Source organism: Genypterus blacodes, unplaced genomic scaffold, assembly GCF_046128005.1.
Source record: "Genypterus blacodes isolate CSIRO-AG114 ecotype Tasmania unplaced genomic scaffold, CSIRO-AGI_Gbla_v1 ptg000007l_1, whole genome shotgun sequence".
Taxonomy (NCBI): Eukaryota; Metazoa; Chordata; class Actinopteri; order Ophidiiformes; family Ophidiidae; genus Genypterus; species Genypterus blacodes.
In genome coordinates this window covers 1755093-1781275 of record NW_027466821.1, presented here as the reverse complement: position 1 = coordinate 1781275, position 26183 = coordinate 1755093, and the positions used below count along the sequence as shown (strand labels likewise).

The window sequence follows — 26183 nt, the reverse complement described above, 5'->3', positions numbered from 1 at the left end:
TAAGACGACGAAAAACTCCCCAAACCATTATGTATACTACATAAGAGCACTTTAAAACATTAGATTTAGCACATCACAGAAAGAAGATTGAAATAACCATCAGTGCACAACAATTAAAGAGTAAGTACTAATGGTAGAGCTTCAAACAGAAGCACATACACTATGGTCTTGGTTTGTCTGAGCTATTTTGTCGACATCTACTGTCCAAATGAAGTAATTGCACTACAGCGACACAGCTGCGTCATTTCCTTTCTTCTTCCTGATGTTTTTTTCTAAGCAGCGCCTCAATGAATAACATTTAAACGGAACAAAACCAGCTTTTTCGGGAGGTAAGGAGATGGCAGTTATTTTTTAGGGTCCAGAACTTATAATATTACGTCTGCGATGAGCTAGGCTGATGGAAATGTTTCTTCTTGTGCTGTTTTGCAAATAATGGCTAACGTCAGCTAGCTACAATTGCGTCAATTGTACCTGTGTTTAATTTTTTGTGGTGTTTAGTTGAGCATATTCATTCAACCTCACGGCTTCGGGTTCTGATGCGCACACACGCGTTTGAGCATGTTTACGTCTTGACCACAGTCAGTGTGAAGTCAAACAAACAAGTGGAGACGAGAAATACAGTTTCCAAGTATGTTTTATGTTAAATGTAGGTTTATGGTCAAAGCATATTCATGTCCATGCTCTCGGACGTGTCTGGTCGTCGTCTCCCGTTGTCTTAAAAGTCCACTTGACTTCGGAGCAAAGTTTTGCTCTCTATGATGTCCGTTAGCCACTTCTCCCTGAACTTTGCCCTTCCAGCTGTGTGCACTAATCTACCGGACTCCACCGCGAAATGCACCGTCACGGGCAAAGTTTGCGCTCTGGTCTTTTGTACGTCCACGACAAAGTAGACACTAGCTGTCCCCTGAATGGGCCTCTGGGCGGTCGGGGTGCTCCAGCGGGCCCGGTAGTGGTGGAATGTGCGATATCCCAGCTCAGTTGTGCAGAGGAAATCCAGACCGTAACACCAGTAGAGTTTCATATTCCATGTTCGGATGTACTCCGCGATCTGCTCCTTCCCCACATCTACTGTGAAGTCTTTGTAAGCCACCCAGTTAATGTTCCCCATGTCAGTGTCAGGGGAGCTCGCCTCCTCGCTGACACTTAGGCTTGGTGTTGCCAGCAAAGTGTTTACGACGTGAGCTGACTCCGCTGGCAAGTGGACATCAAATGACGGTCTTTCCTCTCCCATTGTGTACAAAAAACAGCCTTATCGGTATAACGTCAGATCTTAAAAATAAATTTAAAAAAATCAAACTTCGTTTTGTCATGGAGTAGATAGTATCAATAGGATACCATAGATCTGCGTGCAGAAAGGTTTGTTGTTATCTCTTCACAGCACGTCTCCAGCATGTGTGGTAGTTGTTTTTGATGGTTACTATGGCTCCCAGGAAGGGTGCAAGATGTAATGGCGCCATCTGCTGGATATGTTTTAAATGCACTGTAACGCTTATGCGTTCTTTCTTTTCATGTCGTTTGTTTATTCCTTTTTAGGGAATGGCGAATCAAGGAGCAAATTATTAAGTAGTAGTAAGTCCAATCTTGATAATCTCCTGCTTAAAATGGAAACTAAACATAAGCCCCTGTAGTCCAAAACAGAGATCCTGCTGGATGGCAGGTTTTACACAAACATCAGATCAAAATTATAGGTCTACTTTTAACTGCTTTCAGTCTGATAACGTTGTTCCCATTGGGCCAGCAGACGCATGTCGCGCATCAGGACAACACTAGACAGTGTCACCAAGGCGGTTGGGAGCACTGACCTCATTTCCAAGTTGTCTCGCTTCAAGCCTAGCACTGCAACGGTTGACAGCACCAATGCAGACAAGATTGTGGATAAAACCAAGATCTTAGCATCTAACATTTCAGCTACTGTCACATTAGGTGAAGGCGCAGAAACAACCATGAAACCACCAGACGAAGACGAAAAGAACATTGTAGCGGAAGAGAAAGACAAGCATCAGCTGCATATTAATGAAAAGCCTTTTGTTGCTACCCAAATATCCACATCTGATTTAGATTCAGCTCCCAATGTGTCGGCACAAAGCTCTTCTTCCTCTATGGCAAAACAAACTTTGCAGCTGTTTCATCCCGCAGCTCTGTCAGCTAACATGGATGAGACCTACAAAACTCTAGCTCAGCACATCAACAGTTATTTTGGAACCAGCACAATGGGGAACGATGATGACAGCCGACCACAACTGCACAGCGAAGAGAGAGAACCTGTACCTCAGTCCTCTTTGATGCCAGCCCCTCAGAGCGCCAGGGAACACATCCCTGTTATGTCTCCAGTGGCAGAAGCTAAAAGTGATGAAACAACCACTACCTCTCCTGTCCCTCCTCCACCAGAAAAGCTCGGCCCTCAAATAGGGATGCCCCCCTCCCCAGACAGCCCTGCAACAGAAAGTCCACTTAAACCTGCTTCTGTCCCTCCTACCTCTCCAAAAAAAGGCTTCACACACTATTTGTCCTACCCCCGGCCCAGCGTTCAGGCGTTTGTCGGCAGCTACATTGCACCACTGGTACCCAAATTCAGAGGAGATTCTAAAAGCATCACAGTGGAGAAAGACAAGTCTTCACCGTCTGCTGCAGCAGAGTCCACTGTGGACAAGGCAGGGGAGAAGACGGAGAGCGAAGACGAGAAAACGGACAAAGCCAAGCAAGTGCTGCTGTCTCAACGGGAGAAGGTAGGAAGCTCAGAGGATGAAGAAGAAATGTTCATATTCTTGCACCTTTGATAATTTGAGTGAATAGCGTTTAAATGATGCAATAACAATAATATTCTTCAGCACATATCAAATTGGAAATAGGCATTTAGTCAAGAAATTAAGGCCTTGAAAGTATTTCAAAATAAATTGATCTTGTACATTCACTTTTGCTGTGTGTGTGTGTTTTGTGGTGTAGATTATAGCCAGAGTGAGTGTAGACAACCGGACCAGAGCCCTGGTTCAAGGCCTACTGAGGGTCGCTGATATGAAGCTTCTGACCAGGCGAGTGGAGGAACTCAGCTTCCATCTCCTAGAGTTCCCAGAGAGCCGGGGTGTTGCCGTCAAGGTTTGTGGGTGTGTGTGTGTGGGTGTGTAGACTGTGTGCACATATTAGGATTTCTGTTGGAATTTGGACATGACAGTGGCATATACAAGGGCAAGTGGGCATTTCAGAACTTGGCAAAGGAATGCAAAATGTAATCAAATCAACACTTTCTAGACAACCACTTGCTGTGTTATTGAATGTGGTGGGACTTATGTGAGAGTTTAATCACAGGTTATGTCTTTGCTGTACCTCTAGGAAAAAGCACTACCATGTCTGCTCCGTTTGCGTCAGGCCACAGACCTTCCTCTCCAGTCTGCAGTCAGAGAGGCGCTCGCCCTGGTTGGCTACACTGAACCAGTGAAAGGCAGAGGAATTAGGGTCCTGGCCATAGATGGAGGGGGAACAAGGTAACAGTGCTCTTATAGACAAAGAACTCAACAGAGATTGGGGTTGAACAAATACGTATGATCAAAGGGCCCAAAGGTTGTTGTTACGAGCTTGCAGTGAGTGAACACTGTCGATGCCAACTCGCTTATTCTCTTGACCCTGACGTTGGTAATGGTAACTGGTTACAACTTTCATGTCTCCCACCTCCTTCTACGATAATTTGGTAATGAATTGGAGGAATGGCATTCACACATACACATGCACTGTTCTCCGCCATGTTCTCAAGAGTGTGTGCCAATTGTGACAATATTCATGATGTCATTAACAACTGTGACATCGATCACCATTCCATTCATTTGTTTGTGACCAGTTTGGAGATGATTGGAGGAATGGTCCTTGTATTGATGCACATACACACACATACTCTCCATTGATAGAAGTATAGGAAGGATCACATAATACAAATAAAGCTAAAGAGAAATATAAACAAACCATTATCATTAAAGTTCAAATGGAGTAGACATCATGTCCTTCTAGTTCTGTAAAGGTTGTGTTGTTTTGCAGAGGGCTGTTGGCACTGCAGACCCTCCATAAGCTTCAGGAACTGACGGGCAAACGAGTCCACCAGCTCTTCGACTACATCTGTGGTGTCAGCACAGGTACGTTGCGCTCTAACTCTTACCCATATTGTAAAAAGGTAAGGAATAATTCATAAGCACATTGTAACAGTATTTACATGTGAATGAAAGCTCCACCCACTGTCTTATTACACTTTTCTGCTTTTTAGGTGCTATTCTAGCCTTCATGCTGGGGATTTTTCAGATGCCACTGGAAGAGTGTGAGGAAGTGTACAGGAAGTTGGGCTCAGATGTATTTAACCAGAACGTCATTGTTGGGACCATGAAGATGGGCTGGAGCCACGCCTTCTACGACAGCGAAGTCTGGGAAAACATCCTCAAGTTCGTCAGCAGGATTCCTTTCATTATTGATTTTCTTCAGTCTTTCTGTACCTTCTCTCCTTTTCCTCTGACATTTCAACCTTTGCCTAGTCGTCCTGCTTCGTTGAAATGCTTAATCTTCCTCCAAGGCTTGTTCTGTTAATAATAGATTTTAAACTATCTTCCGGTTTCCTGCATTTTCTCTAGAGAGCGGTTGGGTGAGGGCGCTATGATTGAAAGTGCCAGGGACCCACACTGCCCTAAAGTAAGCCCAATGTTTTTTTCAGATCCGGCTTATTTTTTTCCAAGCTTATTATTACACTGGCCATCATGCAAATCACATGAAAACACACACCAGATTAAGCTAATAGCAAAATTTTTTTATACGTATTTTCTGTCCTTCATCTTTTAAGTATTCAATGAAATATCTGTGAAGTTGAGTTGGCAAACCCCTCTGTTGATGTTCTTCTTTATTTTTTCCAACAGGTGTCAGCAGTGAGCACTGTTGTGAACAGGGGTCTGCCTCTGAAGGCCTTCGTGTTCAGGAACTACACACTCATGCCAGGAGTGAGATCTCACTATCTTGGTGACTGCAAACAGAAGATGTGGCAGGCTATCAGGGCCTCGTCTGCCGCCCCAGGCTACTTCCAGGAGTTTGTCCTGGGAAAAGACCTCCATCAGGTATGAAATGGAAGTGGGAAAACTAAGAGATGCCATTGCCTAGTTCCAGTTAGTTCAGTTAATAAAGATAAAAATAGGAAAAAGGATGAAATAGTGGCATCCTGGCTCTCCCTAAAAATCTGTGTAGTACTGAAAAAGTCCAAAACAACTTTCAAAACTGAAATAGAGGACAAGTCAGGTCAATCCTGGTCAAATAGGAGAAAATAAGAATTATTCATTTAAAGGTTACTTTACAATGAAATCTAGACCAAACAACACATCACCATTATGATTCTGCGTAGAGACTATGTCTGGGTGTGTGTGTGTGTGGGTGCAGAATATTGTATGTGTGGAGGGCTATTTAACTTTTAACATTCTCCCCAACCTTCAAAGCAATCTCCTAATTGGCGCATTGTCTTTCTGGCTGCGACTGTGAGCAAAGTTGATGGAGGCAGAATGCACAAACCCTTAGTGTCTACCTGACACACTGGCACATCAAAGGGCCCCTGCCCTCGTTTGACTTATCCTGCCTTCCTGCAAGGAAATGGAAACTTCTGATCCCCCATGAAAGAGAATAACCAATCATGTATGGCCCAGTCAGTGTTGAAAGCAGTTTTGGCTGATCATTGTCGGTTTTACCTACGATTTTCTTTAGTATAATTTTAAAGCTGATGGCTTCAATAAATGTGGCAAAGCTTTACACTTCAGCAACATTTCCTTGTCACCCCCACAGTGTTTATTTGCGTATTGATTAATGCCACGTTTTCTGTCTAATTGCCTCTACTTTACATTGTCAAATATACCCGAATGATATGACTGGGAAAAACTTCAAATGGGTTTGTTGAGTATCCAAAACATTTTGATTTAACATCCAATAGTATAAATACAGCATTGAGACAGACATTTATCTTACACACACATGTTTCTGTTTATATTTATTGCCATTTCATTGGGGTTGTTACTCTGAAGTCCTGATTTAGTGCTGTTGGACTGCTGCACTGATTGTAAATTGTAGTCGTGTAAGATAAAACAACTGCTAAAGAACTACAATGTGAAGCACAGACATTACTGTAATTAATGCTTCTCACCACTTTGATCCTTAATGCTGCTTGGTCCGATACATCATGGACCGTCTGGGAGCCATTTAAATAGGGATGTGTTAATTTATTGGATTATATAATTTGATTAGGCCAGATTATCTTTAGATGGTCTTTATGGGCATCAATTAAGCTTGAGGCCTGGCTTCATTTTGATAACCTACTTTGGCAAAATTAGCCTTGTCCCTCCTTCTAACAAGCATTTCTCTCCCCTGACAGCTAATGTAAGAGGCCCAGTCATTATTATAGTCAATAACAGATCCTGTTCCACTCTACAAGTGTGCAAATTTACTGATCTAGGACTTGATTCCATTCATTGGCCTTTTCTCCAGATCTGATCGGACCTTCTGAGCCACCCAAAGGAGGTTTTGTAAAGTTTATGAAACTCTGAAACAAAAATCACACAGATGTTGAGTGGAAATGTTTGAAGGAAGCAGACAAAATATGATTCACAGCAATCAGCGTTAAGATATTTTAAACAATATTAATGTTTCCCCTGAAGGATTAACAGTTTAGACCTGTCTCAGAACATCGCTGTCACCACTGTCAATACTAATGATGCAGTAAGTCAAAGAAGGGGATGTACCAGTGGAAAAATGGAGAGTGAGGGAGCGAATGAGAATATGTGTGTGTTGTTCTCTACATTCCTCTTGGAGCTGCAGTGTTTTATTGACAGTTTGAGCTGCAGTTGCCACCCACCAGTCTCACTTCCACTCTAGTTTTCGGCACTAGTGGTGATATTTCTCAAGAGAATCCTGCCATTGTAAAGGATCAGAAATACACTCGCTTAAACACACAGGAGAGAGACTCATTCACAGACTATAGAGGGAAAGCTGACACATTTCTCACAGAGTTGGCGTATGTGTTACCACAAAGGACACATGAATCTCTTCTGAGTTATTCCAAGCACACTCTAACCCTGCCGGTCTTGTATTGTCAGTGCTTCTGCTGCTCATTGTGACAACTTGGACGTCATCCAGTCATGCTGACCCCGGGGGTGAGAGGTTGAGAGTCAGCGGTGAGGAGCAGCTGGCGTAATTGAGCTGCTGTCCCAAAAGTGCAAATTGTATCGCAGCACTTCATTAGTTTAAACCTGAGGGGAAAACACACCTCAGAATTATATGTGAATCAACAATTAGTTCCTTTATAGATGTGTTCCTGATTAAAAAAAAATTAAAAGCAGACATTATGATGAATAAGAACAGTTTTACTACATGGAGCATATTAAAGTGCCAATATCATTTTGTGAAGCCGCTCAGTGTTTGCTTTGGCCAAAAGGTTTGTTTTGTATTTTTCTGCTGACTTGGAAGTGGAAATGACCTCTGCCAATGGTCTGCTGGGGCGTATCGGACCTGTGTGGCACACTCTCTCACACCACCCGAAGGAAATTGTTTTAGTGGATTAATCCTTTGCCAAACACACATTTAAAAGCCTGTCAGCAGTTGGATTAAGTCCCAATCTGGATTTGGAACAGACTGTGAAAGCCTGGACAGCACTAAACCAGTCCAAGACTTTTCCTAGTTTTAGGTCGTTGATAATCACTAAACCCACATGAATTTTGTGTTTAAGTAAAATTTGCTTCTTTTTCAAATTGAGTCTCTAGATAAGAATGTGTATATCTGCACAACACAGCTTTATCCAACCATCTTATCTCAGAGTAATGGGGAGTTCTATCTAGCTTGAGTTCCAGACCGAATGTAGCTGCTAAAAACGCAACTTCTGTTTTTAATTGTTGTTTTAATGCCTCCTCTAAATCTTGAATAGCGTGGATTAAATAGGGTTCAGTCTGTGCTGAATGGGGTGCAGAAGCAGACAGTGGGTTCTCTTGTGTTTACCAAAGCTGAATGCCAACACAGCACATCTCCGGCCCTGGAGCTTCCGTTCCCCTGGCCTCTATTTGTGTAGCTCTGAGTTATCTTATGCAGTTCATCACTGCAGTCCCAATCAGCCAACAGCCATGACAATTAATATAAAGCAACATGTTTACTTATTATCCTGTATTTGATGTTATTCACTACACTTTGGAAACAGTAGGCCGCAGTAGCTAGTGGATCAGAGAGGCTACTGTCCTGTCCTGCTGAGGTGTGTTATGTATTTATACACACATGCTTAAGATGCAACTATGGATCCGGTCGACTTTGCCCTCCAACACACACATGTACCACATAAACCTGATCAGACTCAATGATTGTTAACCTGAGCGTCTTGTTTGCCTTAGTGGCTTTAGATGCACTATTATCTTTAAACACAGACACACCCCCACACCACACACAGATCGTTGCCAGGGTACAGTTGGTCCTCCTTTGGGTGTATGGCAGATGAACAGGCAGCATTTACAGATTAGATCAGTATCACCTACTGAGCACTTTGTACGTAACCTGAACCTGATACCTCATATTTACTAACAAAACTCCCCCCCCCCCCTCTTTTTCTCTCTTGGCTCCTCCAGGACGGAGGTCTCCTGATAAACAATCCCACAGCGTTGGCCATCCACGAGTGTAAGTGTCTGTGGCCAAACACGCCGCTGCAGTGTGTGTTGTCTCTGGGCACTGGACGGTACGAAACGGGAAACAAGAACAGCGCCACCTACACAAGCCTCAAGACCAAGCTCACTCACGTCATAAGCAGCGCCACGGATACAGAGGGTAAGACAACATTATGTTTTTATGACTTCCCACACAGTTATTTATACATTTCAGATTGCAGCAATGCGATGCACTCCAACTCCGATTCAGCACACTCACTTCTTGCAGGTTTCTGTCTTGCATGAAGGAACTTTAGAAAATGGGAGTTCTTCATCGAGCAGTCATCTTAACTAAACAGAACCAACCAAATTCTAAACTGAAAAGTATTTGAAAATTATTGCACAACAGCCGAAAGAAAACGTAAAAGCAAAACAAAGAAACTGATCTCAAAGACTCAAAGATGGCTTCTAACCCACCGTCCTCCTGTATTAGAGGTGCACACCATGCTGGATGCACTCCTGCCCCCCGACACCTACTTCCGCTTCAACCCCTCCATGAGCGAGGACATCCCGTTAAACGAGAGCCGCCTGGAGAAGCTCAACTTCCTCAAGAGCGAGGGCGAGCGCTACCTGGAACGCAACGAGGCCAAGCTGAGGAAGGCGGCCAGCGTGCTGAGCCAGGAGAAGAGCACCATCCAGAGGGTGGCCGAGTGGGCAAAGCTCAAGGCCGACATGTACGAGGGTCTCCCCTTTCTCTCCAAGCTGTAGATGTTAGCATGGAAGCGGATATAGAGCAAACTGGTAGGTGAAATATACACTGTATGATCCCGATATGGGCAACGAATCACGAGAGCATCTAAAGAGTAAAGGGGCTTACAGTCCACCACAGTTTGATTACAAACGGAACACGTGTGTGATCACCATTAACTGCACTTTCCATAGGAGAATTAATGGCATGACATTGAAGGTGAGGTGAATTGAATATGTCCTGTGTTTGGACAGGATGTGTGTATGATACAATAGGGACACATTCAATGATAAAGAATTCATCAGGCTGTGTATGACCCAATGAAAATGTGTGAACCCAGACTTGTTTCATTTGGTTGATTTGGTTTTAGCCTGTGGTGTAAACAGTGGTTGTGGCGCTGACAGTATTAAGGGGACTCAATGTCAATGGGTTAACAGTTTTTGTAAATAATGAACCTCGGACTGATATATAATTTCTATTTGTAATTACTTTATGAGGGCGGAACTGACTGACTGCTTATTTTTAACAGCGTATGGAAGAACAACCTTGTGCACTTTGTAAAGTTCGATTTTTAACTCTCCTCTTAGGAATAAAATGTAGGTGATAATTGAAGTGGTCACATGTTCTTCAACCACTATTGTTAGATATTAAGAATATGAGAAGAGGCGTTATTTAATGGGAAGTACTGTTGACTACTGCTTGCAGACACGGGCATGTTAAAATCAATATTGATATTTAAGGAACAACAGAACATGATTACTGTTGACCCCCTATAGCATGTCACACTTGTTGTGTTATGTGTTTTACTTTGAGCACTTAGTTGTGGACCATTATAACTTTAGTATGATGGGTTTTTTTTCTCACCCTCACCCATGCCTCAATTTCTAAACACATGAAACATTTTACACATTTTTACATTGAGAATTATGATCCTAAGTGCCCTGATTTCCCCCGTCTTCATTGTTTGGTGGAATGTGTAAAAGAACAGCAAAATAAATCTTGGTTTGGAAAGCCTTGGTTTAAATGTTGATCTCTTTGAATGATTTTTATTATTCAGATTCTACAAAAACTTTAGGCTTACGCATGTCAATCTGCTTTTGCATTCTACTGCCACATACTTGACACACACATGAAAAGGCAATTGGTACATAAGAGTTGACAGAGAGGAATGCTAATTTTCTTCCAATGATGAAATGCTTATTTTCCCAATTGCACGAAAATGTTTTCTGCTTCATAGTTTTCTTCCTATTGAAGAGCCCGGAGATTCCATGGCTTTCATTCTTCCCAGTTGTTACTCCAATCGACATGAACAATATGCCACAAGGAGACAACAATCCCTCATAACAATGACATTTGTCGAATGACTTGACTGATGCTTTGCTCCTGGTTTTAAATTGTCATGCTAGTGTTGGATTTGACTGATTGAATGGCAATAGGCAAATCTCTCAGACAACTACTGTTCATGTTGCCTGACTTGTCAGTGCTGGAAAAGTGTGTTAAAATTACTCTTAAGACAGAGAAATGGCAAAGATCTGTGAATTTGGAATTGGTTGAAAGTGAAATTGTACCTCACAGTTCCCCAGATGAGAAAGCAAAGAATCCAGAGGTGTCATTAATTATTTCACTGTCAAACACAGCACGCAGACTTGCGATTAAGTGGCCCGTCAAGCTTTGTGGACTGTTGTGTTCATGACGAGCACAGTCAAGAGAAGTATGAGGTGAACGTGAGATTAACACTCCCCGTTGATGTTCATACTGTTAGTAATTCCCTCAAGTGTGAAAGGCCAAAGTGAAACCTGCCAGCCTGTGTTTACACGACGGAGTGGGAAATATATCGGTACAAGTCCAGATCATTTTGTTGTGGCAGGAGCTGTCTGTCTTTCCTCCTCCTCAGGAAACGGCAAACTCTGCTGCAGGATTGGATTGTCTGGTTTGATGGTGTTCCCTAGCAACCGTTATAGTTCCCTGCTCGTTTACAATCTCCTCAATGTATGCTTGCCCACGTTTGCCTAAAATTGTCCCTGATCTGGCTGAAATATGTTACACAATCAGCCTCCTCTTAATATTCAACACCCTTCAGTTTGTGAACGTTATCATCTTAACCTCTGCCAGAACATCTTGTTCAACATGTGACAGGTTTGCATTTACTATTTTTGGCACACTTACACGTTACCAAACCATGTTTCTAGTTTGTTTTTAGAATGCACTAAGGAGATAAGACTGTATCACAGCCGTATCACTGAACTAACACGTGCACCCCACCCTAAAGGCCTGACGACTTGGTACATCACAGGACACCCCCTAAACATGTGATCACAAGGTATGACTTCACAGGACAGGATGCCATCCCACCCCTCTCCACAGAAGAGAATCCTGGAATTACCGCATTTTGCCCAGGATGATGGCCATCTTCTTCTGCATGGATCATCTCAGGGTATGTAGTATGAAGAAGAAGAGAGAAAGAAGTATTACTCATACTGGTTCACACTGGGCTCTCAGACCAAGTTTGGAAGTCTGTTGTGTAAACAATAACAATATGGAAACTGGTAACTGGTCTTTGTCAAAGTGACATTGTTCCGCCATAGTATATCCTGGACTGTATAAACTGGTTGTAAAGTACACATTACGCCTGACAGGGTTTGGTTTACAGCCCATTACTGCTCTTTATTAAATCATACTGCTACATATTAAGTGATTTGTTGGACTGACGCAAATCATTTTAGCGCAAACTTTATTCTAGATGACAATTCATTAATGGACTGTTGAACAGGACACACAATTCTGTTTTAGAAATGTCATTTTTTAAAGCAATTTGGAGAATTTTGCACTTAACAGAGGTATGCCTGTAATGTCACGCTGTAGAAAATACATCATCATCATCACACCTCGTTTTAAAAGAAGAGTTTACACAGTGGTGTGGTCCACCACAGATGTCTGCCAGTCAGTTAGTGATCACACACACCTGCACACAAAAACACACCTGCACACAAAAACACACATGCCCATCCTCTTTGTCCAACAGACCTGAATGAATGTCAAACATTGTCTGTGCCCAACGTTTGCAACTTTTGTACAGTGTAAACTCAAAACCTCTAGGTCAACAACAAGACGATTGAATACAAGGTCATGTTATTATCTTGTCTTGCGTCACACCCATGGAGAGCTAGAATGCGTTTAGTGTCACTGTGTTTGCGTGTAACTTAATAAGGTCTCAGAATGGTGCACATCAACACATCAACACCTTTAACCCATTTGTGTAAAGTGCTTCATGTCTGAAACACCTCTGGAATGTGTCTTTGTCTGTCCTATTGTTCCCATGGGACCTGTCACGATTAATGGGAGCAGCAGCACGTGACTAAGTTATGAATGCTAATGCCCTTGGGTCTGAATGCGTGTCACTACATGCATTTATCATGGGGAGAAATTGCACATGTATGCCTTTTTTCACCACACAATGTGGTTGTTCGGAAATTCCTCACAGTGGCCAAACAAATAAGACGCTTTAAATAAAAACTCTGGGAAAGATGTTGTTACTGTTACGCAGATGTCAAGTAAGTTCATGTATGTGTAATGTTATTGTTCACCATTCGTTAGACTGGAAGAGATAGAGAGCAAAGGCTTAAGTGATACAGGGTGGGGCGTTGTTTGTGTGCACATGTGCACGTGTGTGTGTGTACATTTCTGTATTGCTATGACGAATGATCTTCTGCTCCTGCTCAGCATAGCTCAGGTATTGATGTGGATTACATGGCCAGAAATGAGAGTGTAATGTGCACTGGGGCATTCGACCCCAGTGCTTTGTGTTTGTGTGTACACATAGGCCACCTGTCCTGTGTTGATTTCCGAGGAACATTTGTGAGAAATACCAGACAGCAGGGAATATCTAGAAAAGGGTGCTTGTACCCATGTTACCCATACTGGCCACTTTTACACAAATCCGTTCAGCAGTTGTGTCTTTGGGCAAGGCATTCACTTCCTCAGCTCCCTGGATGACACTCTGTAACTCGTACTTTAATTCATTCTATTCCACACTCTGTGACGCTTGAGAAGGTTTAGGATTACCCAAATGTTTATTAGGATGCACAAGGGAAGGAAAAAATAATTTGAATGTTAATGTACTGAAAAGGGACAAGAATGAATGAAGTGATATTGAAGAAAAAAATACAAATAATTCACAAAAGAATGAAGTAAGAAAACGTGTTCATTCTACAGAAATGTCACCATATTTTATGCTGACTATCGATGTATAGCGTTTTTAGCGTTGTTTTTCATTTCACGCGCTTGTGTTTATGATTGCAGTTCCCACTACAACCGCTAAATAAGACGGGGTCGCTGTAGTACTTTTTGCATCTTCGTGCCACACAGGCTTCGCTCGGTGAAGACCGACAGAGAGCAGAAAATACAGAAGATATCTTACTCTGTCTCACTCTCACTCACGGGCATTGAACAAAGAATAGAGACTCAGAGGATAAAGCCGTAATATTTCTAGAATGAAGTAATGTGCTGAAAATTCAAACAACAGAGCCGCAGCTCAATCGTTTCATGTCCTAATATTCGTAATAATCTAGTGGTTAATATTTCCTTATGTGAGAAACTGATGCGTAAGTACAACTTCACTTGAGCCCCCAAAGCCTTCGTTCACACACCGTGACTCCTGTTTCCTACGTCCACGGTCGCGTCACACAGATATTGGAAAGTGTGGCAGGTTTTCTCGGACGAGTGGTTGCTCTTGTTAAAACATAGACGATCTCCGTGTGCTGGTTTTGACAGCAGAGGGGGAGCTGAGAGGAGGAGGAGGAGGTGGAGGAGGAGAGGATCCGTGTGGACCACAGACTGCTGCTGCTGCTGCCTGCAACGGCCGAGAGGGACGGACACGTAGCCCAGGCACGCTGCCGCGGACACACACACCTCATCATTTTCCACATCAACACACACCCGCAGACAGCAGCCGGTGAGTTCCAACATCTTTTGTTTTTAATTGTCCGTTTCAGCCCTGTGATCATCCTGCTCTAAGTGTAACGCCGTGCTGTTTGTCGGGTAGAATAATGGTGCAGTGGATGTGTCAAGACGGTGGAGGGGAAAAAAGGATTTTGTGCCTCAGCAACCTGGTGATGCTGCGGTTAAACGCGATGGTCAGGTGTAACTATGGCATTATAGGGAACCATCACGACAAACCTGCTTTTTAAATGGACATCAAATGCAGATATTGCAGCCATCAATGCAGATTCGTGTGACAGAGAGGAATCTATGTCCATCGATGCTGGATTGAATGAATTAATTCAGGCTTTCCCTTATTGTTGTGCCGGCCGGTGCAGCAGGCCCGCCGTGTTGAGCGGATTATTTGATGTCTGCCAGTGATCCGTGATGCTGCCTGTGGCTCAGCGATCTCGGTGTCATTTCTGTTGTTGTTATATGGGAATAAAGCCGCGTAGGCCTTGTTTCCTCAGAGTAAATTTACAGGTTTGGAAACACAGCAGGTGTCTATTGACCAACATAGGACCAGCAGCCTCCGCATTGTTTTTGATTGATCCCCATCTTTCATTGATTCCTCCATTAAAAGGAGGACAATGAATCACAAGGTTCCCATAAGGAAGATTACTATAGATATTCCCACATCTCTGTCTGGATTGAAGGTCCCAATGCTGCTTTGTGTTGTGATTTATGGTGAGTTCCAGTTTTGCTGTGATATTTGTGTGGTAAAGAAACAGAGGTTGCATTTTCAGACAGGGGTTGGTTTTGATATTTTGTCTTTGACTGTAAGTGTGCACTTCTCTCTCTCTCTCTCCCTCTCTCTCTCCCTCCCTCCCTCTCTTCCTCTCTCTCTCACTGTGTATGTGTTTGTGTGCAGTAATAGGCGTATTGCCGCACAGTGTTTAGTAGTAACCCTCTTTTATAGGTTTGTCTTGTTTCCATGTGGTAGTTTAAGGCTTGTTGCCCTGTAAGTGGAGGTGCAGGCTGCAGGTTGGATTCCAGTCGGGGGCCACTCATCATAGTACACCAAATCTGTCAGTTGTGTATTTGATCAATAACACATTGTTGGTTGGTGAAAGCTAGGATGGACCATGGTGATAATTCATTGAATGCTCTTATCTGTAACACTTGGATTGAAAATGAAGTGAGTTATTTCATACAGTGCTAATATTTGCAGCCAGCATCTGTTGTTAGTGTAACACTATGTGATTTCATATGGCATTTTAAGTTGTGCTCATTTTATCTTCCAATAGGCTCTCTGAGTTTCTCAAATGATACTCTGGTTTTGAATTAAAGCTGTACATCATCAGCAGCACCAGGATGGCATGAAGTGTATCATGTGGCGGTGCTGTGGGCACTACAGACACGCTCGTAAGCACCCTCCTTGGTGACATGATTCCAGTGTCCTTTGGCATCTGCACAGACTGCCCCGTCCAGGAGTGAGACATTACTCATGGCAGATACACGGCCTAGCGACATGTCGTTGTCTCTAGGCTGCTCTGTCACTTATCTACAGCCCATTTGGCACAAATCAGGTAGTGGAGCTGATTGTTGCTTTAGGTACAATCTCATTCTACACACTATCACTTTAATGTGATGGTAAAATGTTTTCGAGACAATGGAGATGCACACTATTGCTCTCAGGGTGCTTGGAGATAGGGGTTGGGGTCAACAGCTTTTCAATTCACTATAAATTGTAACTGTGGCCACTGTGAGAGTGATAAAGCTTTCAGTCCTCTCAACGTTTGATACACTGAATTCTTCTGTAGCAATTTGAGTACTTTTATATTACATTGGATAATACTGGACTGAATTGAATTTGTTAAATCACTTCAACTGTCGTAAATCTCCACTATAACACAATGCAGTGGACCGTATCAAACAATAACACTAAAAGTAAATCTCCAAAATGCTGAAAAAACATTTTTGAGGACAATCTGTGTAGTATTCATCCTTTTCAAACCGTGAATCAATCTTTAAAAAAACCAAATTGTATTTTAGTCTTCACGTCTGAGTCCTTATTTGTCTCTCTTGCATTTAAGTTTTCCAGACATGGAATGAAATTCATATTTTGCTGAGCTGTACGGATGCATCTGCATGCTACTCTGTCAGCCAATATCAGTGGCAGCAACTCCCAAGGCATACTGTGCATATTGGCTGCTGCAGATTGGACAATATCCAAGTTTGGTATCTATATTAAATATGCAGCAGCATCCCCATTATATTGATGAAATAAAATTTTAAAAAAAATGAACAAATGCTTGTTCTTCCTAATCTACCCCTTGAGATCATTAAGCCCACTGCTTGTGATTATGCATGCAGGAGCTCCGAATGAAGGAGCCCAAATAGGGGCAGTCAGGGTTTTTGTCTGGGTTTGGATTTATGAACTCCTTTCTCACATCTCTGAGACCAGTTTAGGTGCAGGAACGCGGTCAAATTAATGAAACTATCATCATAGATCCCTCTGTATACACTGGCTTAATTAGAAGCAGTGCCCTGAAGGGGTTGTGGTGGTTGGTTGTATCCGACACACACACTTGGCACACAGCTGGATGTGTTTGGGTGGCTGTTTTTATTAGGGGACTGGGGCACATTAAATTAGCATGACTGGCTGAAGATTGATGAATTGGAAAATGGGGAGAGTTATGGTTGGGTGGAGGGGGGCAGTGTGACTTACCGCTGCTTCCTGTAGATGTCTGAGCATCACCGAGCAGATGCTGTCGTTTTTCCCTGCCCTCTGCTGAAGACCGATGGTTTCTGTTTGCTTTGTTTTTTGTCGGTAGACGATTTCAGCACGAGTCTGTATCCAAAACCCTGTTACTTTTACATTTTACAAGAGATTTACACAGATGTATGTAATCTATGTGTTAAGGCTAAGACATTCTACACCTTAAACCATGTCCCCCAATAAGAGTATTCTATGGTTATGGTCATCTTTTTTACAGTGTTGGTCATTAATTGTAGATTAAGGTAAGTATTTACCGAGCACGACAACTCCTTTAAGTCAGTGATAGTGGGACATTGATAGACAGGATCCAAGGAGGAGATGAAAAGATAGGAAATCAAAGGAACAGTGACAAAAGGAATGGAGAGATGGAGGGAATACCGAGCTCTAAAGTGGAGTGAGGAGGAATGGAGCAGAGAGGAGCGATAGGCTGAGGCTGCAGATGAATGAAAGGAGATGTGGCAAAACCTGCACATGCAAGATCATTCACACCAACTCTGCTGGACGGGTTTAGAATTCCACGCTCATTCACTTCTTTCACCCTGCCACTTTTAGCCCACTGAGGCCCTATCAAGTGGATTTATAAAACAAAACGATTATATAAAAGGCTATTCCACATTCAGGGGTAGGGTTGAGTGTCTGTGTAGGCCTCAGATGAGTTGTTTTTGTGGATCAGGTGGGTGACAGATGGGAGAGTGGGAGAGAGCAGAGGAGCTGCCAGACTGGTAGTAGCTGCCACTTGCCGGGTGTCAAATACAGCAGCATGTCCGTCAGAACAACAGATTTAATATTTTACGGAGCACAAAGTACACTGCAATTATATTTGTATTTGTGTAGCATAGATATTGTCTCACAATGGCTGAAGGACGCCGCGTTTTTCGTAAAGGAAATCAAATACATCAATCAAATACAATCTGAGTGGACATTTCTCTGTGTTCTATAATAATCTTAAAAAGTGTCCCAATAACTGGATGCTCATTGTAATTCCAGATGCTTTCTACAATAGAAATATTCAGTCTCCCCCCTGAAAGGTTTAAGAGGTTTAAACTGTAAGGCTGTTTTAATTTGCGCCATTGAGTTTTCTTTGATGTAAGACCTAATTTGCATAGAAACAAACTATCCTGGCACAGTCAACATACATGCTGTGCACACCAATTTCAACAGTCTCGTATATAATCTGAACAAGTACACATCTAGTACTGCCCTTGATTACTTTGTAACTCAGGTTTATGTGATTTTGCTTCATTTCACTATGTTATTTAATAGATTGAAGGAAGAAAAAAAAGAGTTCACAGGTCACCATTTGAAAAGGTCTTATTAGCAGAAAGTGACCTACCATTCACGACCTTCATCATAATTTGACAGAAAGTGCTGGTGAGAGGAATCACAAAATAATATGCAATCCAGGAGGATTTGTGATGTACATACAGTATGTGCTCTTATTTTAAGCCAGTGGTACTGAAACAAAGGAGGAACACTGATACCCAGTGGTAAGAGCTTAATTTGTTGTACAGTAGGTTTAAAAATAATATTATCCCCATCCACCAGTATCTTTGTCATAGCTCTAAAATGATTAGTGAGGATGTAGGTCAAAAAAGCTATTAAAGACCCTCTCTTATCACACCAAACATCCAATGGGTTCAAGACGCTAGCAGCACATGACCAGTGTGGTTTCAAATAAACTGACAAGCCTTAGCCAAGATTATTAAAGATAATTTCAGAGACTTTAATGAAATCAGTCATTTCTTTACACTAAAAGCGGTTGTTGAGGTCTGTGTTGGCATGGAAACACACTCAAAGTTGTTGTTTTGATCTGCTTTAGTTTCCACTTCACGGAAAAAAGATGATTAAAAATGTAAGGGAGAATGAAACATTGGCCTTTTAGCATCTTTCTGAGGTAGAAATCTGTTTTTTTTTCTAACCCCAGGCAATGAAGAGAGATGAATTGCAGGGAAATTAATCTTTGGCCCTTTCGCACTTGAGTTGCGGAGGGTGTAATTATGTATTGCTTTCAAGGCTTTTTCTCTGACCTGCAGCTTATGCTGTTTATATTGCCCTGTCACGAGGCAGTCACCTACACACAGCCCCGTGGGCAAGAATCGTGCCGTTTCACTCGGCTGCTGTATAATGCAGTGACTCCAGTGGAAGAAGAGGGTGTGACTCACTCATTTTAGATTTGTCTTGTTCCTCAGGCTCTGTGGACTCTGGTGTGTTTCACGTGTTATTTTTGTCTGATTTGTGTGTATGGGTGGATCCCATCTTCACACCAGAACCAATCATGACCTGATGAGCATATACTGATACAGTCTTAGCACACCAGCGGTTTTCGATGGAAGCTGCCGTATATTCGACAATGCACTGAAGGCTATGACTGTTCTCTGAGGGACATCATGGCCCAGCTGGATGTCATTTGGTGGGGGATGGTGCCTGTCCCTGTGGGTTATAGCTCCAGATTAAACCAAATGTCCAGCGCACCCACAGAACATTGTTTCTTGAAAGGTGTATTGTGTTTGTTTGGGCAAGACAACTTATCAATATTTTAGATACTGACCTCATTATCATCATAGCTCTGTCCACCTTCAACCTACAATGTATAATGGGATGGACTACAGGAAATACCTGTGTTGGTGTGCAGGGCTTTGAAGACTCATTTTTATATATATTTGTATTGTTGTGGTCGCAGAAACATCTCAGTTTGTGGCAGTAGTGTCAATCACTCAGTATCATTCCCAGTCGTTCAGGGGTTGCTTTGAATTTAGTATCTGCGAACCATCAATATCTGTGTGCGGTGGGAAAAACCAGCTCGGGTTGACTGGAGCCTGCATCCTACTCGTCTGACCCAGAGAGGAGGCCGTTTCGAGGCCAGCACGCCTTCAATAGGAGCCCTCTGGTCTCAGTGAAAGAATGCCTTTGTAGCAAAAGATAAACTGTCCAGAGAGCAGATGAGGAGGACAGGGAAAAGAAGCAGTCCTCAGTGTGGAGACATCATCTATCAGCTTAAGATGCGGCTGTTAATGGATAAACTAATTAAGGACAGACAGGCCCTCGTGTTTATGGGTTTGGGGAGAGAGACAAGAGAGGGAGCGAGAACATCTGCTGCTCGTGATATTTTATTCCTTTTTTTATTCGAACCGTCACCGTCATTTAAACCGGATGATCTGATCCAGCCTGTGCAGAAATTCGGGCACAGAATGTAGCAACTCTTCTGTCTGATCTTCTGTCAGCACAATGACACACTACTCTGCATATGTCGTATACATGTTCTCCTCCAAATAATTAGAAAAAAAATGCTGGCTGGGTTAGGTACAGAGATGGCATGTACGTGTGCTGTTTTCATCATTATGAGAGCAGAAACATGTCCTTAGAAGAATATAAACCAGTATTGGGTAAACAAACATGCAGGCAGAAGCAATTTGTGATATTTCATGAAAGTTGCTGTGTATACTTTTTAAGCCAGATAAAGATGACCTTGTTTACATCATTAAACCACTGACATAATGAGGAGAAAATCTATTGCATTCATTGTGGGGTGAAGTGTTCCTTTAAGGCAAACTTGATGACACTGGATGCACCAATTTTCCTATTTGTTCTCAGGCAGCATCTTCTGATGCATCTGGATGTTGGCCCATAAAAGTCCACAGTATTACCCCACCCTGTACTCTCTGTCTCCCTCACCCTGACAACTGCTGAGTCGGGGCTTTTTTTTGGGCCACCAGATTCACCGCATTGTCCTATCTGAGCCAGGGTGCTTTACTCACCTTGCCTTTTTTCTCCCTTGACGTAATGCATCCACAGATGCTGCCGTAGCATTTTGGCTTATTGCAGTCGGAAATGAGATGTGAGACAAGCGCTCTTCCTTAGAAAGCAGGCGGTGTGTTAAAGCGGGGCAAAGCTTTAGAAACTCAATAACACTTTTTTTGCTAAGGTCTACTTAAGGTAATTGTTGGTACTTATGATAATGCATGAAAAAAGGCTCAATTATCCTTCACAGATCAAAAGAAGGAGCGTATAAAATTGTGTTTAGGTCATTCTACTCTAGATTAGCCATTATCTCTGCTCACCCTTATCGCTGTTCTGAGGGGATGATACTATCTACTGCTGAGATACAGATGATACACACAGCAAGAGCAACATCACACAGACACACACTTCCTGCACTCATAGACATGATTATAATCTCTAATGAAACCACTGCTGTTTGTCTTTATCTTATACATGGTGTTGTAATCGGTATGCAGCCAATCAGCGTCTTCTGGATCTATCTCCATAACTATTAAACATATGTCCAAAACATATTTATTACACTGAATCAAGATCCAAACAATAAAACAAATCAGCTAACAGATGTACACAACCGTCATGGTGGAGGTAATTGATTGTCTTAAGGTCTTGGCTCACTAACTTTGGCAAGACAGCCTTATGTTTTATTGATGAATGTATGTGATACAGTTTCTCTTGTTGTGAACTGGGGCGTGGAACTAATTTGAGTGTAGCCGAGTAGCACATTAATTATTCTACAACATTCTGCATTCATTGATGTGTCTGGGTAATAACAAAAGATTCCCTCTAAACAATCTGAATCATTAAAATCTTGCTAAGATTGTATTTTCTTTACATAATACAATTTAATAGATGAAAAAGTATCAAGAGACTCTCGCTAGTGGAATTAGGAGCTTTATTCTGTTATATTGGCACTATACTGTATGTACAGTATTTGTGGTGTAGCTGACGACCTAATTAAGATGACGTCATCAGATATGACGCTGCATTTGAATACATTTACATTCTTTAACTTGTGCAGTTTTCTCTCCATGCCCTCCCAGCATTTTTCCCACCGTAAACACACTGCTAGTATTGACCCTCAACCTACTCCATCACCCCTCCACTTTCCACCCTCCGCTCTAATCCATGACTCACAAAGCCCATTTAACCTTTTAGTCGACCAACTGCAAGCCGGCGCTCGATGGCAACCCACTGGCTGCAAGCACCGAATGTCAATCTATTTCCCTATATTTCTGTGGAAGTGTTGCCTGTTTGCTGACGGCGTGCTGCTGTGAATTAGACCTTTTGTCCTTCACATAGCTTCCTGACTCTGACAACTGAAAGCCAACCACGCATATGTCTGTACAGTATGTCTGTACAGCCGTTGTGTTGTTGAAGTGACTGGACTGCCCTCTTGCAATTATAGTTGGATACTCTTAACCTCTTACCGCTATCTGCTATATTCACTCAAGCCAGTCATCGATTTACCGCTGTGTGACATTTAACCTGCAAGAAATTGACTTTACCAAAGGCCCATTAATAAGTAGGAGGGCAGCTAATTTAATGAAATGGGTATTGCATGCTTTTTTCACAGTGGTTTCTTCTGCATACACTCTTCCATAATCAGGTAACACTTGCTATCAGGTGTCCAGAGAGCAGGTATTGGGTGACATTTTCTTATTAGGTCAGAGAAGCTATAGTTAATACTGTCCTCATGTGGCATCTTTCTGATTCCTGATTCTCCTTGTGGTTCCTTGAGAATCTAGCACATATCCAATCTATTAATCTTTTATATGATGATCCCCACCTTCTCCTGATAACCTAGGAATACTGCCTATGTTTGTTTTCGTTCGTTCGGCGGTTGTGCACTTTCTGGGTCGACTTTGCCTTCATCTCTCTCTGTGCCCAAAACAGGGGATGAAACAGCTACAATACAACAGCTGTGTCAGGCGTTCTGATTCATTGCGTGGCATTTCCGAGGCTGTAGTCGACGCTGCTGTTGAGCCGTTTCCAGTCAGGCTTGTGACCACAGATGCAGCTTTGCTTTTGTCTGGTATGGTTTTTGAGTTCTTCCTCACAAATAGGTGTAGCAGAAAATTGAGCAGTGATGGCTGTAAATCACAGCTACTGCAACATAGCATAGGCGACACCACAATCACACCAACTCCAGCTCAGAGGCATCGAGGGTGAGCAAGCCTGTCACATGTCCTGTGTATTGCTTAAAGGGGACCAATGGGCCTCATAACCTTGAAAGATGCTTTCTCTGAATAATTGATATCCTCTCACATATATATATGCAAAAATATGCCTCTTACCTCCCTTCTTAGACTGTCACTGCATTGGTGTATCAAAGCCAGTTCAAAACATACTGTGGGATGAATTATTGAGAAGCTGGCTCAGTCATGTCTCTTGCAATTTTTGTCCGCAATTCTGCAGGGTAATATTTTGGATTATTGGGGACACAGTGCCCCAGTTCTGTCAAAATGAGGGGAGGGATATGCAATGTTCTCTCCCCATACCAAATTCTGCCAATTATTGTGCAATAATGAAAATGAGTCAGGTTAAATCTCTCAGTTGAACCAAAATAGGTAATAAATGCACCTTACATATTAATTTACTCATTTAAACATTGGACAATGTCACGTATTAGTTCTGCACCTGATCATGCACAATATTACATTGATTGAATTAGTGTGAATGTGAATTAGGTATCTTGAATCCATAAATGTCAGCACATGACATGGTATTGACACAGGATTATTGATCCAGGGATTAGGGCTTGGGATCCTCAGGCCCCTGATTTTGAACAGTTATGTGATCCCTAAACAAGCTCATTAACACTGGCTGGATGGAGTCAAGTGGGTTAACTCAGTTACCTTTGTTAGGCAGCATCCTGGCAGTCACATTGCCCTGTTGTTTGAATGAACCTCCTCTAAACAAAAGAGCACTGGCTTAATCCAAATCCATGTTGTTTGTGCATTTAGGAGACATACAGCTGCCGTGTGATCACCATAATGAATTTGGTTTCTCCTCTGAGGATTCATCCTTTGGCGAGGTTACAGAACACAGTTGTATTAACTGCACACAAACTGAACTGCGTGAGACAATAGAGTTTTGTCCATAATGTAAACATTCCACAAAGGAGGCAGTGGATTTGTAACCAAGAAACATTTTAAACCTCCACCCCATTTGCACAGATGGAGTGGAGGTTTGACCCAACGTAAACCTTGTGCTGCTAGATACACTCATTATCCCGGACAGCTTCTGTTTTTAGAGTAGCGCAAAGTGCTGACGCTGACTGGGGCCTTTGTATAGAGATGGATACAGCTGGGTCCATGCTGTCTGGCCTGCCACAAGCTCACGACCAGTGGCGAACAAGGCACTGGAGCTCTGTGGGCAGCAATGAATAGCAGAAATGTGTGTGTGCGTCTGTGTGTGTGTGTGTGTGTGTGTGTGTGTGTGTGTGTGTGTGTGAGCGCGCACGCGGACATGATGAGAGACTGAGCGATAACAAGCTGCTTTGCTCTGCTGTTTCATGTGATGTTTTCCTCCCTTTTCTCTCAGCACTCTTGGCTCGGCTCTTTGAATGTGCGTCTGTTTCGCTGTAGTAATTTATTGAAAGGAAAGAGATTGGTAGGTGTGGAAAAGGCATTACTTAATATTGATCTCTTCTGCTCCAAAAGCCATGTAAGAGTGTCAATGGATGGAAATAGTCCTCCTCTGTGTCAAGGTTGAAGTCAAATGAGCACACAGGCGAGCTGTTTTCTCTCTCTGCTTCGACAAATGAACACCCAGTTAAACAATGATCCTAATCGAAGGGGCTTTAAAATGCCAAGATTGTGATATAAATGAACAGTAAAACTATGGTTTAATACTTAGTAGGCGGGTTAATACCTGATTTTAAGGCTGACATACTTGTTTGAACACTTCATGTCAGTCTGGATGATTAAACACTACATCCATCAGGGGGATATCTGAGGACTGAAATATATATAATCTTAGGTTAGCGTTGGAAATTGCGGGAACAGATCTGTGAGTTTGTGATTTGCTCTTATCAGCTTCTCCTCAACGCTCGAAGTTGCATTGTCGACGTTAAGTGTATATCTGACCTCAGTCTAAGCTTGAAAGACTGAAGTGGATCATCTGTGGTTTCTGTTTTGTTTGCTGGATTTGACTGCAAGCCACTGGTGTTGTTTCATTGTCAATTTGTTTAAGGAAAATTAGGGCAAAGGTGAGAAGCAAATATTGTCTGTGTGTCTACATGTGTGTATGTGTGATTCTTTATGTGTGCAGGGGCACTTTACAGTGATTCTACACACCACAGCAGGGGAAAAGTGACATAAGGACGTACTGAACCATGACAGCACCCAAATCACTTTTGCCAAGCCCTTTCATTAGACTACTTACGACGGCTCATGGCTGTCAGACCACTCAGGGTGGAGTCAGAAATATTTGCACGTGGCTTCTGTCATTCCTTCTCCCACAAAATGTACTCGCTGTAACAAATGTGAGAGCTACAAATCCTTTAGCAGAAGTGGACTACTAACATCAGGTCTAGCCCATTTAGTGAAGTGCACGTGTTCAAGCATTCATATTCAGTTAAGTGGACGGACTATACAGAGTGGAGCTTAATCAGCCTCTTTGTATGGGGCATTCAAATGCATGTGCACCCTTCTAGTTCCCGTTGTTGAATTTCCAGTTTTACTAATGGTGCCTGACCTCTGTTATCCTAAGTAGAATGTTTGCTTCCATTAATTAGTGCTGCGCAATTCATGGAATTCCGAACAAAATCACAATCTGGACACATGCAATTACCAAACAAGCCATAAAGGTATATTGTGTAAAGAGCACTACAAATAATAGCAGTGGTGCCTGGGGTGTGCCGGGGTAATTACGGTAATCGGTGCAGTTGCCCCGTGCATAAACCTGTCCTGACGGCACACACAGTAAACCCCTAACAGAGTTTGATCCAATTCTTCCTCCACTATCTTAAAAATGTAGCGCAAGATGAAACGCAACCCTGCGTCTCCTCCTTTTCTCTAAGAATAGCAAATGGGAGTCATGTGATCTACTGCCATCAGTCATTTTCAGTTTTGATCCTCCATCAAACAGTTTTGTCTTGCAAGATTGCTGGAGGATATGCCAATTATGCAGCTGTGTGATGCTGTGAGACTAGCAGTGAAATTAGAATGAGAGTGAGTGTGTGTGTGTGCAGTCCATTGTCAATATGATAAAGCTACATTTTGGTATCATCCTTTACTTCATGGCTCATGAAAAAAAAATCTTTGGATGCATTATGCATTGCAATAATAAGAGGGGAGTATCTTGTCCCAGCCAGCCATTTATTTTCCTTCATAGC

The 26183-nt window shown here is 42.5% G+C and overlaps 2 protein-coding genes across 12 annotated transcripts in view; both read left to right on the top strand.

Annotated features, from left to right (window-relative positions):
• The first annotated feature begins 238 nt into the window (after positions 1–238).
• On the top strand, positions 239–10394 carry pnpla8 (patatin-like phospholipase domain containing 8). Of its 4 annotated transcripts, none has more exons than XM_076151328.1 (11): positions 239–329; positions 1534–1569; positions 2137–2726; positions 2944–3093; positions 3328–3479; positions 4024–4118; positions 4247–4418; positions 4605–4662; positions 4884–5078; positions 8604–8799; positions 9112–10394. In XM_076151328.1, the coding sequence occupies exons 3-11, from the start codon at positions 2151–2153 to the stop codon at positions 9384–9386; spliced, it is 1869 nt and encodes a 622-aa protein (XP_076007443.1). In that variant the 5' UTR covers positions 239–329; positions 1534–1569; positions 2137–2150; the 3' UTR covers positions 9387–10394. The 4 variants fall into 4 exon arrangements, with proteins under 4 accessions (XP_076007443.1, XP_076007426.1, XP_076007435.1 ...); XM_076151311.1 differs by having other exon boundaries at positions 1742–2726; XM_076151320.1 differs by having other exon boundaries at positions 1739–2726.
• A 1292-nt stretch (positions 10395–11686) lies between these two features.
• Positions 11687–26183, top strand: part of LOC143001580 (neuronal cell adhesion molecule-like) — a 42257-nt gene continuing 27760 nt past the window's right edge. For 6 of the 8 annotated variants that reach the window (XM_076151268.1, XM_076151287.1, XM_076151258.1 and 3 more), the window contains exons 1-2: positions 11687–11800; positions 14137–14317. The gene's annotated coding sequence lies outside the window, so the exon portion shown is untranslated. The remainder of the gene's footprint in view (positions 11801–14136; positions 14318–26183) is intronic. The other 2 variants (XM_076151239.1, XM_076151248.1) reach the window with 2 other exon arrangements.

Excerpts from the sequence above, each read along its gene's own strand:
- pnpla8 (XM_076151311.1), top strand. The coding sequence starts at position 1,746 with ATGTCGCGCATCAGGACAACACTAGACAGTGTCACCAAGGCGGTTGGG. Across the intron at positions 4,119-4,246 it reads CATCTGTGGTGTCAGCACAG|GTGCTATTCTAGCCTTCATG; the intron begins GTACGTTGCGCT and ends TCTGCTTTTTAG. Across the intron at positions 4,663-4,883 it reads GGGACCCACACTGCCCTAAA|GTGTCAGCAGTGAGCACTGT; the intron begins GTAAGCCCAATG and ends TTTTTCCAACAG.